At 34.9% G+C, this 15,057-nt stretch overlaps 1 protein-coding gene across 9 annotated transcripts in view; it reads left to right on the plus strand.

The window, feature by feature from the left end:
* LOC106163961 (calcium/calmodulin-dependent protein kinase kinase 1) overlaps positions 1–15,057 on the plus strand; it is a 35,949-nt gene that overhangs the window by 15,652 nt on the left and 5,240 nt on the right. For 5 of the 9 annotated variants that reach the window (XM_087013812.1, XM_087013804.1, XM_087013808.1 and 2 more), the window contains 6 exons: positions 8,592–9,258; positions 12,034–12,087; positions 12,933–12,984; positions 13,518–13,673; positions 14,260–14,281; positions 14,570–14,658. In XM_087013812.1, coding sequence (XP_086869938.1) covers positions 8,592–9,258; positions 12,034–12,087; positions 12,933–12,984; positions 13,518–13,673; positions 14,260–14,281; positions 14,570–14,658 — 1,040 coding nt within the window. Of the gene's footprint in view, positions 1–768; positions 918–1,679; positions 1,890–4,991; positions 5,213–7,241; positions 7,430–8,591; positions 9,259–12,033; positions 12,088–12,932; positions 12,985–13,517; positions 13,674–14,259; positions 14,282–14,569; positions 14,659–15,057 lie in introns of those variants that run through there. The other 4 variants (XM_087013826.1, XM_087013839.1, XM_087013819.1 and 1 more) reach the window with 4 other exon arrangements.

Here is a 15,057-nt window from a genome sequence, read left to right on the forward strand (position 1 = left end):
AAATGAGCTTTGTTATCAGTGCAGTCAATTTGGGCAAGACTCGCTGCTGTTTTCTGTCACTGAGGGTCAATCAGGATTGCTAGTATTATTTTGTTCCTATTGTTTTTCAAATCAAGCTAAATAAATCAGAAAATGATAATGTGATAACAATGAGTAATGGGCTCTGTTGGAATATAGAGAACAGTCTTTACATTTTGCAAAATTCTGACAGGTTGATGCATATGTTGACTATAATAGTTTTGAAATTGTACAGTTTACTACCTTCCCCTGCTAGTACAATGTAGATAGATCTGAAAATATGCAAATAAATATCAGCAATTTATGTGTATGTGTGCATGTATGTGTGTTTGAGTATGTTTGGGGGGGGGGGGGGCAAATAGAAAGAAAATTCCCCATGGGTTATCATGCTATTATGGGAATCTGTCATCTGCACTTTAAAGAAGACACATTATTTGCTTGGCCAAGTATTGTCAAAGTAAAGAAAAAATCCTCAGGTAGTTTGGGGCTTAGTTTTGTTTCAAATGGTACATAATGACAAAAATTGAGTCTGCAACCAGTTACCTTGAATAATTAATCTCCTCAATTGTAAATCTCCAAATGGTGATGTTTCCACATACCAATAATGTGATTGATAGGCCTGTCTCTGTTTCTATTTTGTATGGGCTATTTGTTTTGTCAATCGATTGATCTCAGTGCACACTTCTTTAGTTGGCAGATTGCCGCTTTCCTGACCACTCAGGTGCCAGCTTATGAGAATCAATAACAAAAGGTGCTTGTAAAAAGCGGCACAGTTGATAGGCCAATTCTGCTGGGATAGACGTAGGGTAGAAAGTGTCCCAGATTGAACGTCCTCGAGTTTCATTGCTCGGGGACTGACGTGTTTAAATCATGAAGCAGCATTGCGGAAGGTTTGGTGGGTAAGTTCAGTGAGATATGCTGTGGATTAGATCTGACTCTCCGTTGTTTCATTGTGTGAGCTCTATCATTAGTACAAAAAGATTAACTTCAGCGTAAGTTAAACTGATTTAGAAATATACACCAGCAGAATGGTAGGCTATAGTCTGGTTTGTTCAGATGAGATATAGAATAAATTCATGTGTAACATCTACATGTACACCTGGTTATGGAATGAACCCCCTTTTTTTTTTTTGATATAGTTGTGTAATTGTTTATTCAGATGAAAAAGTGTGCTATACTTTTGACAACAAGAAGACTGAAATATGTGCTTGCCAGCTAGGCATGTTAACTTGGGCATGGTAACTTGGGACCATCATATGATCTCATATGTGTGGAAAATTCTAGCCTCTTCTAAAAAGTAACATATATGAGTTTCTTTTAATCATGCATGAAATCCTTTATGGATGCTACTGCTAGATGTTTAAGAACAATATTTCTCTCTGTGCTCAATAGAAAGAATGAATCTGACATTTGTAATTGATAGTTGAAACTAAGTGTGCCAATGATTAAACTGATCCACCCTTCCTACACAATAACCAGGTGAATAGAACAATTCATGCAAGAAAAAGATATCCTGTTAGATCCTGTTAGTGGTTCTTGCCTAATACATCACTGGTAAGACTGGCAGCCTTCCATTTAACAGATTTAATAGGAGAAATTCTCAGTTTAGAGTTTGCATACTTAACACTGCTGGCCTTGCAGGATCATACAGTCACTTGGCTTATGTCACTGCTCAGTGGGATTTAGTTCCCTGCATGCTGTATGAGGGTATCAGATAGCATGCTACAGCTGACCAGCTGCACACACACACAGCTCATTGGGCCCCAACATACTGGACTGGACTGAGTATGGAGGAAAGAAGAGGTTAAGTGGCCCAGGGTTTTGCACACCAAAAACAGATTATTAGGCAAATAAAACCAAAACTGGCACATGTAAGTGATGACTGAATACAAATATGCAAAGTTGGATTTAGTTCTTATGTAACCATGGATTGGACCTGAAATACACTTGGTTGCATTATACAAGATGCATTGAGATATTTTCCTTCTTTATTTTTTTCAATGCTTCTGTTGTAAACATGCATCGAAGTAAATACATTCTGTAAGCATAAACACATGCATGTGAACTGAAATTTACATGCAAGAAACAAAGAGTTCATTACCATTGCTCTCTTGGTGTAGCCATGCATACAACAGAGATGCCAAGTGAAGTTCAATTCTGGAGGTTATCATAGCGAAGAGGGTTTTTAATGCTATTTTCATTGCAAGGGGACAGTGCATAATTATGTATACCACTCCTGATAACAGCATTGGTTGAATTTATAAATGAAATGATTTCATTCCTTGATTTTTGGATAGAAAATTCCTTGCAAGAATATTTTACAGTTTGGTGTCAGTAATTAATTTTTAAAAAATTGTCTCTTGTGTTGCTAACACTGGAATGACACCAACACAAATCAGCCAGCACTGAGAGCACTGGTTGGATGTATATATGTGGAATAATTCGGTCAGCTCAGGAGGCAATGTCATCTATTCATCTGAGGACTTCAATTTTTTTTTTTTGAAGAAGAAGAAAAATACTTCTATCAGTCACTTTGCATTAATTCTAAGTGCCAGTCATATGTTGACAGGTGGGTTACACTGAGTAAGACTGTTTGCTCCTCCTGTAGTCCATGCTGAATAGGTGAGAACATGGCTGTAGGCCTTCAGGTTGTTTACTGGTTTAAGATTCCACGACATGTACAGAGAGGCCCATGTAGCTAAATGTAAAATGAGCAATTATCCCTATACTATTAGTTATCCCAATATTTTTGGTCAGCTATTTTTGGTAAAAGGCAAGTGATGCTTTTCTCACTGTGGAAGATTTATGGCTAAATTAATTTTACATTAGGTATAAATTTTTGAAACAATTTTTTTTCTAAAATGCTATATTCATTTTTTTGTGCATACATCAATCAAGAAATGTTATCTTGGATACAAATCTTGTGATCCAGAAAGTTGGACGTGAATTCATGAGATTGGGTTTGGAAGGAGGGGGGGGGTGTTGAGACTTAAAACCAGGAAACTGCCATCTAGAATACTTGGCAGGTATGAAGGTATGGATACTCCTTACTAACCAAACTCACATATGTGCACACACATACACACACACATACACACACACACACACACACACACAGCCTGCTTCATGATGAAATCAGTTCACATCTGCATTATGCAATTTGTTCATCAGCTATATTTGCTTGATATGGGCTTTTGCTTCTTTTTGAATAAAAATAAGTTTATTTTTATATTGTGAGGATTTTGCAGCCCACTTATATTCAAAATTGAAACTAATGTAGTTTAGCACTTCCAGGCAGCTTTGATGGTTTGTTCATTCAAGCATATGAAGATTTGCAGGATTTCCATTATGGAAAGTGATGGGTTGTTTGGATTATTTTATTCCTAGACAAAACCTCATATATTTTGACAGGGGTTTTTAGAGCTGTAAATTCATACAGATCTCTGAGGTAGTACTTCTGCTATTCAAGTATGTAAAAAAAGTAACCCTCTATAACTCCTGTGCTGGAAATCGATTCCCATTATCCTCACCATTAATGGGTGAGTACAGCAGTTATCACAACATAAAAACTTGATGAGGAAGGATATTTGAGCCTCCCTGATGGTGCATTCCTTCCCCCCTTCAGTTTCTCTGGATGATAACTTTCCAGTAAAACCAGTATATCCAAATCCCAGATAATTATGTTGCTAAGTTGTTAGTATATATACTGACTGGTATTACAGGCATCTAACAAAGAAAACATCTAGTCAAGATTAGAAGTGATTTTGGGATGATGTTCAAGTAAAGTAGTTGTCACGTTATTTTCCCATTGTAAGGCTTACTCCTGTCTAGGTACATACATTGTTAGGAATGGGTAGATAACATCTGGAAGGTTTGACTCGATCAGGCAAACGCAAGAAATCAATGAGTAGAAATTCCATGGAGACCAAGTAAATGAAATTTGCCTTCAGGAATTGGTTATGAGTAACATTATCTTTGAAATAGGGAGTATTCATAATTGAAGAAAAGCTGCGTGCTTTTGTCACTGAAGGCATGTGATGTGCTGTGATGATCGAGACAAAGTAGATACCTGTTGCTTCTAAAGTCAGAGCACCTGACGTGAGCTTAATACTTGGTGACTGGTAATAGCAATGACATTTACTTTGTTCATCTCCATCAAAACCACGCTCTTACATGATGTGCTGCTTGAACACAGCTGATTAAACAGCCTTTATAAACAAAACTGCTGTTTGTGACTTAAAGCCACAGATTAATGATTGCAGTCGCTGAATTAATGACTTAAAATGCACCAGGAAGTGACTCCACATATAAATGAGATTATTTCATAATCTTTATTAATATGCAAAAATATGTAGATGTAGTAGATTACAGGAATGAATGGAATCAGTTTGATTAATTTTAATGCTTTTTTATTAATTTTTTTTAAAAACGATAATGTTAATTTTGTTAATAATGTTAATAGAAGGGTTGATAGAAACATTTGTTGAATGAATTACTAGTACGAACATATGTTGAGAAAAAGAACCTGTATGTAAACAGTGATAGACCCATGCAGAAACCCGACAAATTGTTTACAGTTCATAATGCGGTGCTCATAGCCAGTATTTTTCCAAGACTCAGACTATGAAATTGCAGTTTAAGTTATTAATTCAGCAGGCAATGGCAATCACTAATCTTTTCTAAGTCACAAATAAATTGTTTATGAGGCCTGTTAAAGCCCCCCCCCCCCCCAAGAAAATTAAATCGAAGCTAGGAAAAAAATCAAAAAGTATGAAAGGTGTAGTTTTATCTTTTGTAAGATAAAGGGCCAAAGGGTAAAAATTATATTAACATTTCCAAGGATGCCTGTTCCCACTTGCTTTACATCATTTTCAAGGAATATTGCACCTGAATCAATTATCACCAGAGACTACTTTCAATGTGATTGGCACTGGCAAAGGAATCATCTTATTGCAGATTTCATGCAGGAGGATTGACATGCAATATATTGTCAAGGTGTATTAGAGGAACATAGAGCACATCACTCCATCTACTGTGCTGCAGTGACTTGTTTTAATTTTGATAACTTGCCTTGCTGTATTTGATTTAATATGACATGCTCAAAGAGTTTTTTGCATGTGTTTTGCAAATGGTGGGGTACGAGTGAAGGGGAAATTCCACCCATTAGGGCCACTATAGTCACTCTCAGCTACAGGTGAGTATAAGTTATGCTGAAAAGAAATCTTGTGCTAGGTAAAACAGGTGTCAGTTACCCATATGCCTCATACACTGTAAGAATTTCTATTAAGATACAGGCGTAGACATCTCAGAAAAATATTATTTCTCATTATAATCTCTACATATCTTACCATTTTTATCAGCTTGGTAATATAAGAAGAACTAGTGTTATTTTTCCCTGCTGAGTAGCCAGTTCCTTTCAGAGAATTTATTAGAAATCTCAATAGGTTGCCTGAGAGGCCCTTGCTATGATTCAAGTTAGCTCTTTACATCTTACAAAATTTAAAATGGCAGTGTTTTTATGTAATAAGCATAATCAAAAAATACTTATTTGAAAAAATTATATGACATTTCCTCTGCCATGGAGGTATCAGATGCTATTCAGCTGACTGTTTTGACTATCACAGTCTATATTGATGTTAAACATGCTGTTTACTCGTATTGATCTCGACTAAGTAACATCATCATCAGCAGTATTTTTCCCTTTTCAGGAATCGTGTTGACAATCGTTAAATCTTTTGGGTGTCACACAGCATTTTCAGTAGAAATATACATTCGTTTTGATTTTGTTTGTAAAGAAACACAACTAAAAAATATAAAAATAACACGTAGTGTTATATTTGATTATTTTTACCATTTAAGAAACATAGTGTGGAGGTTGATAATGCTATTTTAATCCATACTATATGCTCAGCTCCATACAAAGTGCCAACTATGGTGAAATGGTATTAGGTCTGCCCACATGTGTTTTGATAAATCCTAACTTGCTGGGAAAGGGTTATTGTAATGTAATTAATGAAAGGTGACTAAAACATTTATTTAGGTAAATGTTGACGAAGGAGAATTGTCAAAGACTGTCTATCAAATTAATGATTGTTATGTTTACAGTGATCATTTCCCCTTCTTTATTTGCTGTTCATTCTGCAAAGATTTCTCAAATAATATTCTAATCTCAATGTGACAGATTAACATATCATCAAGTGTAGAATAACATATCAAGGAAACCAAGGATCAGCTAACAGCATACCTGTAGTAATATAGTTATCTAAAATCCATGTATCTACTTAACAGGCATGATAGAATATCCTTAATGTGATGCTCTTTGCTTTATATCATTTTCACCATTGGAGAGTAAAGAATCAAGTACTAGTACACAGAAGTTATTTCTCATATGAGTAATGTCAATTTGTTGATGACATGAGTGTTTAGTACTTTCTGGTTTGTCTTAATATACTCATATTTGCAATTTTTAGGGGGTAAGTTATATGGATATTTACTTATCATTTTGCTCTGAAAGTTCAGAAATGGAAAACCGCCAATTTATCAAGCTCCACTTTGAACAGTGGGCAAAATATTGAACAGCACAAAACCATTCTCTGGCTTATTGTATAAAAATGCCTTTTCTAGTCATTTTATAAATCTTATTTTGATTTATACCCACCCTCTCATTTTCTGATAATCTTTGTCCATTTGTAGCATAAAAACAATCCGCACCACAATCAGATTTATATATCAAGACTGTATGGGTTTTTAGTGCTACAGTATTTATTTTGGTTTAATAGCCACTCTGACTTCCCTTTCCCCACCCAGATTGCCAACACCATCTGATAAACCTTGATATAACCATATATACCAATTGTAATGATCATCTCTGGGTTGTTTTTTGTTTTAATACAAATATTTTTTGGGTGTTGATTGAAAGTGAAGAAAAAAAGGCTGAAAGAAAAAAGGTTTAAGTTAAGAAAAATTGAGTCAACTAGTTATTTTAGAATTCTGCTGGAATGTTTCAAGCTAGTATCCTTTACTCATGTAACACAAAACTGGATTTATTTACCTTTTTTTCTTTTTTCAAAAAAGCCAAACCCTTAAACACAATGGCCTAGTATTGAATAGCACTACAGGTATATATACCAGATGCACACATACCTGAGAAGTGATTAATTACAGTATGTACCTATACTGGGGAGACATTGTGTACACACTGGAGTGTCATATGATTTACAAAGACACGGTCACTTGAACCTCTCAGGTGTATCACTGTGTATTTTTAGTACAAATCCCCATTGTCCCACTTCACGAAGAGAAAGAACTGGGGTTGTCACAGGGTAGACTGGGGTGAACTCTCAGGGTGGTTACTGGTTGAAGGATTTACCTTAAGCCAAGAACACTGTTCTAGGAAGAGATTCTTTAAAATGTATGTATGTACTACATGTAGTGCTTGTAATGTTACTGATTTAAGGGATTGTGGCTGACAGTTTACAAGGTGCAGTAAGTTTCTATTGAATGTTGAAGGAAACCATTTATGGGCTATAAGTCAGGTGGATTGGGATGGAAATATTGTATTTGAATATTTATGTTTTTATGATAGTAAAGTGTTACAGCAATATACTATTTATGAGAGATATTTATTATAAAAATTGTTGTTTTTCATTTGATGTTGAAATGCTCAGATACAGTGATAAGTAACAGTATTACTTTGGGAATAGAAGTCATGATGATTATTGTAGGGAATGAAAGTGGTGATGTGGTACAGAGGTTTTGATTATGAAATTATTGATTTTAAGACAATAGCAGTGGAAACTAAAACAACTGTTTACTAAGTTACCATTTCAAGTATTGATGGGCATTGAATGTCTCGGAAGGTTTTTTCACCCTGGTGCCTGCTGAAAAATGTATTGTGTCACTGTTCAGCAGAATGACAAGTATAGCTGAACAGAACAACTGCTACAGGTAAGGTAGTGAAATTAAGAATAATGCACTCTAAAGCAGGCACCGGAAGATGGGTCTCAGTGGATTTAGGGAAAAAACATGTTTACTCCATCATTGGTAAGAATGATAGATTTAAATGAACTAAGATTAATCCTTCACTGTCATTTTCCTATCTGTTTGTCTTAGTGCTCATCTCTTTTGAATTTCTCTTTGACTGTTATTTTTTTTAGTATAATGGATTGTTGCTTTTTCTTGGGGTTGACTAAGCCCAGTGTACCAGCTCTTTCCTCATTCAGACAAACAATACACAATGGTGATTGAGTGGGATTGGCCTGTTTTCTAAGTAAGATAGTATTGAGACCTCTAAGCTGTCAGTGCAAGCAGATGCTATCTTGTCTTTACTTTGGATTGCTACTAGCTATAAACAACTTTTATAAGATGCATTAATGGGGGTGGAGATGACTTGTGAGTCACTTCTCAGTGCATAAAAAACAATAACCAAACTATTGGCTACCAGATATATCTATTATGCTGTTGACCCAGGATGGTTTTCTTTTTTTTCCTTTTCCCAATATGAATGCCACCAGTGAAACATCTTGGAGAAGGATTTGTTCATATATTTTATCTGCTTTTTGTTATCTTCCTAGGAACACCACCATAGATCACAGCCAGGAGGACATAGAAGGGGTGACAGCAGTGGACAGCTGTCAGAAGTCACCAGAGGACAACATGCCCTGTGCAGACACACATCAACCTTTGCCTGTAACAAATAATCATACAACAGGGAGGCGGGCCTTGAATAAAAGGACTTCCAACTTGACCAATGACTCAGGGCGAAGTTCCACCATGATAGAGAATGAAGAGAATCATGAGTCAAATGAAGAAAGTAGGAACAATATCCGCAATAACAGTATTACTATCATCGACCCAGCAGGGCTTCTTAGAGTCCCAACACCTGTAGATAATGTATCAACATCACAAGTTGATGCTCACTTACGGACTTCTTCATCTTATTATAACACCATGAGTCCAACTCCTAGCCAGGGCTCGGACCTTAGCACGCACAGTACTCCTAACTTGAGACCAACCCCCAGGGTCACTTACAGTCTTTCAGCTGACAGTGGAACCCGGCTGTCTGCACCGAATTCAAAGAGACAAATCTATCCTAAGCTGCCATACTCTCCCTACAGCTCACCCTGTGCCTCGCCCAGGTTGAGGCGGACACCCACACGGGAGTCCAGGAGTGTATCCATATCAGACGTGGATGGATTTGTTCAACTCAATCAATATATGCTCAAGGATGAAATTGGAAAGGTAGGAATACAAAATGGAATGGATGTATTATTATTTCAGGTTCTTGTAGAAGAAGAAAATGTTATTTCACTTTCCTTGTATCTCAAACAGGATATTTCACTTGTGAAGATCATTCACATGTCTCTTTCTTTTCTTAGTCTTATACACTGGGTTTTAATTACAGCTGAACAGTATAAAAAAGCTACCAAATCTAGCTCTCTTTTCGTATAATATGTCTATATGATTAATTTGCTGCATTATGACAAGATTAGGTACACTTTGATTAGTTAACACTACACGACCTTGCAGTTTTAGCCATCATGATGAAATATGGATGAAGGGTTAGGTTTCTTCAGACCTGCAATAATCTTTAAAAAAGGACCATATTTACAACTGAGTTAGTATAATCACAGCAGAAAATATCTCTTTAAGTCTGCCAAATGAATTCACTATTGCAGTATCTTTACCCAGATAATATGTCATTCAAGTGTCAGATTATCAGATATCCAAAAAGAGCCTTAGGTGAAAATGGATTTTTGTCAGTGGTAATATTGACCATTTCTTTATTAAATTCCATACATTTAAGCACTTACTGCACTTCATTTGATGATAGCTGACATTCATAGGATTTATAGTACACTTGTTGAACTGGCCTTTTTGTGAACAAATACTTGAAGGGTCTGTTTGACTATAGTAACTTAGGATAGTAGCAGACGTACTGTCTGAAAATCCATTTTTATCTAAAAAAAGCTTTTCATAACAGCAAATCAGATTAATGTTCATATTGTCTCTCTCTCCTGTCCCCTGTTTCTCTGGGTGACATTTTGACATTCAGCAGATTTATTGGTAGTTTCCATGCAATGCACCATACTAAGCAAAGAACAATGTGGTCTATAGTACATGGACAGTTTGACAGATATGTTCCTGTCCAGCAAATCATGCACTTGTAAGACTGGGCTGACAAGATACATTGTAATCTTGTTGTAACCACAGCAACAGCTGCTGCTAACTACCATGAGGCAAGGTTGACTGAGCCAGTCTGATCACTAAGGTGATGCTGGATTATCTGTTTCTTCAGATATGACTTAGTAGTAGCTTAAATCTATGATTTAGTCATAGCTTATGTGATATCATCAGAACGATGATGAATTAATTTTTTTTCATTACCAAAATACATATTACCTGTTTGAAAAAAGGATGTTAATCTATTGATTCTCATGAAACCACAATAACCTTTATTGATTTTGCTCAAAAGATACTTGAAAATGAAGCACTTGTTCTGTTTTCACTCCCCAAACATTACTGACATATATGACTATGATAAGAATGATTATTCGCATATTAAAAAAAATTATTAAACTTAGTAAGAACGCCATAAGATTTATTTGAATAAAAATAACAGGTTTAACATCATATAGATCTTTTTAAATAGTGTAGATGAGTACCTGTACTAATAGTCATAATTATACCAACTGGTACCAATCTAGCATGCACTGTTGAGTTCAGAAATATTGTTGGGCTATGCCAAGAAAACCTCTTTTATAACTGTGAAAAAAAAATGGTGAAACAACAAAGAAGTCTTAATAAGATAGTGTGCAGAAACTGATGGTGTGTTTGTATCCTTAACCATGCTTGAGGCAAAAGTCTAATACTACTCAGGATTTAATCATCATAGTCCCAGCTGATTATATGTACAGATTTTCTGTTCAACTGGCTGAGGATAAGGTTGGATTGGCAGACAAATTGGTCAGATAACAATGCATTGGATGAGTTTCCATGACTCTGGCCTCCAGAGGAAGGATATTGGCATTTTCTTTAGGTGATGTTTTGACACACTTTCGTCATTGTCTGTGTTCAAGCCAAAAAGAATATCTTATGGTTAATAATGGAAAGATTTTTTGTTATGAAAAGAAAAATAGAAATTTTATGAATTTCCTAAAGAATGTAGATGAACAGGAAAGCTTTATTACAGCCCATAGATAGGAATTTGAAAACAGTTTTTCAGTAGCTCTGTATGAGCTACTTAAAAAAGATGTCACTATTTCCCAATAAAATAAAAAGCAACTAGCCAAACCATCAGATCTACATAATAGCAAGGAGTTATAACAGATTTTATAACTCCTTGATAATAGCCAAGACCATCGAAGCATGTGTACTTTTAATCCTATGTTTTTGTGCTGATAGTGACCCCAAGAGGCTATGCAGTGTGATGTAGCACTAAGAAACTGCCTACTTTTTTTGTAAAAGAGGATTAATGGTGTGCATTTGATGAATAGAAGCTGTTGCTATGTGGCCAGAGATTATTGCACAGAAGGAAGTGAAAACTCGACAAGAAGCAAATATTAAAATAGCACATGGTATTGGTTATTTTTTCTTTAGGGAAAAGTGCATCTCTTTTTTTATTATAAGTAATAAAATAAAATTTAAAAACATCTCATTTTTTACTTTAATTGTCATATAGGTTGATTGTGATTACAATTCTTTAAATATTCCCACACAGTAATTTTAACCTGAGATCTAAGCTATTCTTTTTGATGCATACTGTAAATAAATAAATAAATGGGCCCAAGGTTGATGCAAGTAACATTTACTTATTTTTCTTAAATATGAAAGAAATATCATATTGGTAAAATTTTGAAGCATTATCAAAGGCACCATGAGCTACATGCAGATGCCAAAAATCAGATGTTGCTTATAAAACATTTGTTTTTTCTTTGAACATGACTCAGTTTTTCTACTATTTAGAAAGACAGTGTATCACCTCAAATTGAAAAAACCAGTCACTTATCTTTACAGGGATCCTATGGTATTGTGAAGCTGGCTTATGATGAGACAAGTGACACACACTATGTAAGTATCAAAGCATTGTGTTTGCTGCTTTGATGTTTATAGTTATTTTAGCCTTGATTGTAAATTAGAAGTTATAGCAGGAAAAAAAGTACAATACTAGTAAGAGAACTAGGAACACCAACTATGTCCCCAATGTAAGAAATATTCAAATTGTATCACTCAACAGTAATAATTTGATCATTTCATCAGCATGTCTCACGCTTTCAAGAGTTGTATTCATATTGTAAACAAAATGGTCTGATAATACAGGGGACACATCGGGCCCAGTGCAATTTCTTGTTATTACTAAACCATTCCATGACCAAAAGGTGCAAAATCAGTAAGGAGGGAGTTGAAATGAACTAAAATAGAGAGTATTTCTACAATGTTAGTTACATGTGCTTCATGACCTCTCTTTGTTTTGCCCAACTCTTGTTGGTTGTTTTAATGATATTGATGAAATTCTTACTCATTTGACAGCCTGTCACTTATGTATGGTTTCCAAGAGAAGAAAGATTAGACATGTCTCAAGCTTTCAAAGAAGTGGCTTAAGAATAACCCTTATATACAGAGTTCATCAGAATATTTTTGTTTTCTCATTGGCAAAGTTTACAGAAGCTTGAATGTCATTTGCTTCATTCTTACCAGTTTAGTGCTTGATGATATTTATAGTTATGAGACAATGATACCACCTCTAGATGATTTACAATTTCTAAGGAAGTGTCAGGTTTTAAGAATATACTAACAGAAGTTGCATTAAAAAGACTTTAGAATCTAAATGCAATATTAGCATTTATTAGCAGGTTATTAGAGAATCTTGAAGTCCTGGGTTGGTCCCTAAAGAGTACTGTATTTTTCCTTTTCAGGCCATGAAGATGATTTCCAAGAAGAAACTAATCAAGAAAGCTGGCTTTTTTAGTAAGCATTGAAATGGAAGGCTTAAAGAATTGAGTCAAGAAAAAGAAAGATGTAGTGTGTTGCCTCATAGGGCTGGAAACTTAGTAGTTCATAATGTATCAGTATAACAATTTGACGTAATGCTTGTAATGTGAGAGACTTGTCTTTGTCAGTAAGTTACATTTCTCCCAAAGCTTTGTCTGGAATAAGATGAATAAAACATTTTTGTGGTATCCTTCTGTTTTTTAACTAGGCTTCTTGTTTGGTCTTTTTTCTGAGATAATGTTACACTGTGAGAGTTGTCGGGTATTGGGAACAAAAGAAAATGAAAATATTTTTTTTTTCTGATTATGTTAGCAAAAATTGAATTTTCAAAGTGTAAAATAAGAGGTGTATATACATGTTAAGAAATAATGAACAGTAATGAAGAAAAAATACTAAAAGCCTATTGCAATTTGAAAGGGGAGATGGAAAATATTGAAAGAGAGGTAATTTTGTAATGAAAAATATCACATCAGCAATTCTTGGTATTAATATTATGCTTTTTTTAATAGGAAAGCCTCCCAAGAAAGAAGGTCGTCCAGAAATAAGGCATGATCCTTTGGAGAAACTGTACAGGGAGATTGCCATCTTGAAGAAGTTGGACCACCCTAATATTGTGAAGCTGGTAGAAGTGCTGGATGATCCTGCAGAGGACAACTTGTATATGGGTATGATTGAGCTGTAATACTATGCCAGATTTTCAGATACTTGCAAATTATTTTTATCTTGTATTATAAATTAAAGTACACCTTATAGCTGCAGGAACAGAAGTTCCATTCTATTTTTCTCATGCCCAATTTTACAAGATATTTATATTAAGAAAATTTGTTATTGATATCCATGTACTCCAAAATGGTAAAAAATTACCAAGATATTAATGTGAAGTAAAGGCTTGAATATTGGGGCTAGTGGGTCGGCATGAATTTTAAACCTGGTAATGTCTGTATATTTGATGTAAAAAACACAGTAAATACCCATTCAACATGTGTACTAGTAGACCTGTTGAAACACAATTAACTGGGTCATTTTGCTGTAGGATAATAGATAGCAGACCTTTCCATACAATTAGTAAAGATTAATTGGCTCAACAGTGGTCTGGTCAGTTGCATAATTAGATCCCTGGAAACATTGTGCTTAGTGGCTAGATGTCTCTGGAACATACTAAGTAATGTTCAGTATTGATTATATTGTTTCACTGTTGGGTTCTTTTCAATGAAGACTCAAATATTTATGATTTCTTATTTTTGTTTTCAGCATTTGAGCTTGTGGATGGAGGGTAAGTTTATTTTTAGGTAGATACTAATCTTTATTTTGGAGCAATATTTTCAACTGTGCTATCCAGTATAATGACCATAAAGTGTTCCTAGTAGTTTCTTTTACAGGTTAAATACTTGAGGCTTGTTAAAAGACAAGCAATCAGATATTATTATTTACAAACTAATTGGATGCACAATTGTGACTTGAATAATGTCTTTGGTTAACAAGACATACGGCAAGTGATTAAAAAATTGAAAAAATAAGCATATGTTTTGATATCCAGTTTGACTTATTCTTTTTATTTTAGAGAGGTGTTATCCTTACCCACAGAGAACCCTCTGAGTGAAGAGCTGACCAGATCCTACTTTAGAGACATGGTACTGGGAGTAGAATACTGTAAGTGACAAGTCAATTATTGTAACAATTGATTATCCTATTTCACTTTTAGGCATCCTTTTACATTAGGATAAATTGCATTAATCAATACACTTCAAAGTTAATCCTACTCGTAAAAGGAATAATTTGGCATCATTGCTGTATCAGGGGAACCATCAATAGGGATATGTCAAATGTGGTATCTTTTACCCTTTTGCTAATTCAGGATTTGGCAGTTTAACCTGTCATCAACAGATATCTTAGAACAGACTTTCCCTGGTTGGATGGTTGTTAAATACATGTGTCCCACTTTAGGGGACATGAGTCAATCAGTGGTTTTAAAAAACTTGCACTTTCCAGATATGTTGAAAAGCACTTCTGATAGTATTTGTAGGTTAAGGGCAACTATTTTTTTCAAAT

Source organism: Lingula anatina, chromosome 1 (assembly GCF_051362555.1).
Source record: "Lingula anatina isolate TDL-2025a chromosome 1, LinAna3.0, whole genome shotgun sequence".
NCBI classification, from domain to species: Eukaryota; Metazoa; Brachiopoda; class Lingulata; order Lingulida; family Lingulidae; genus Lingula; species Lingula anatina.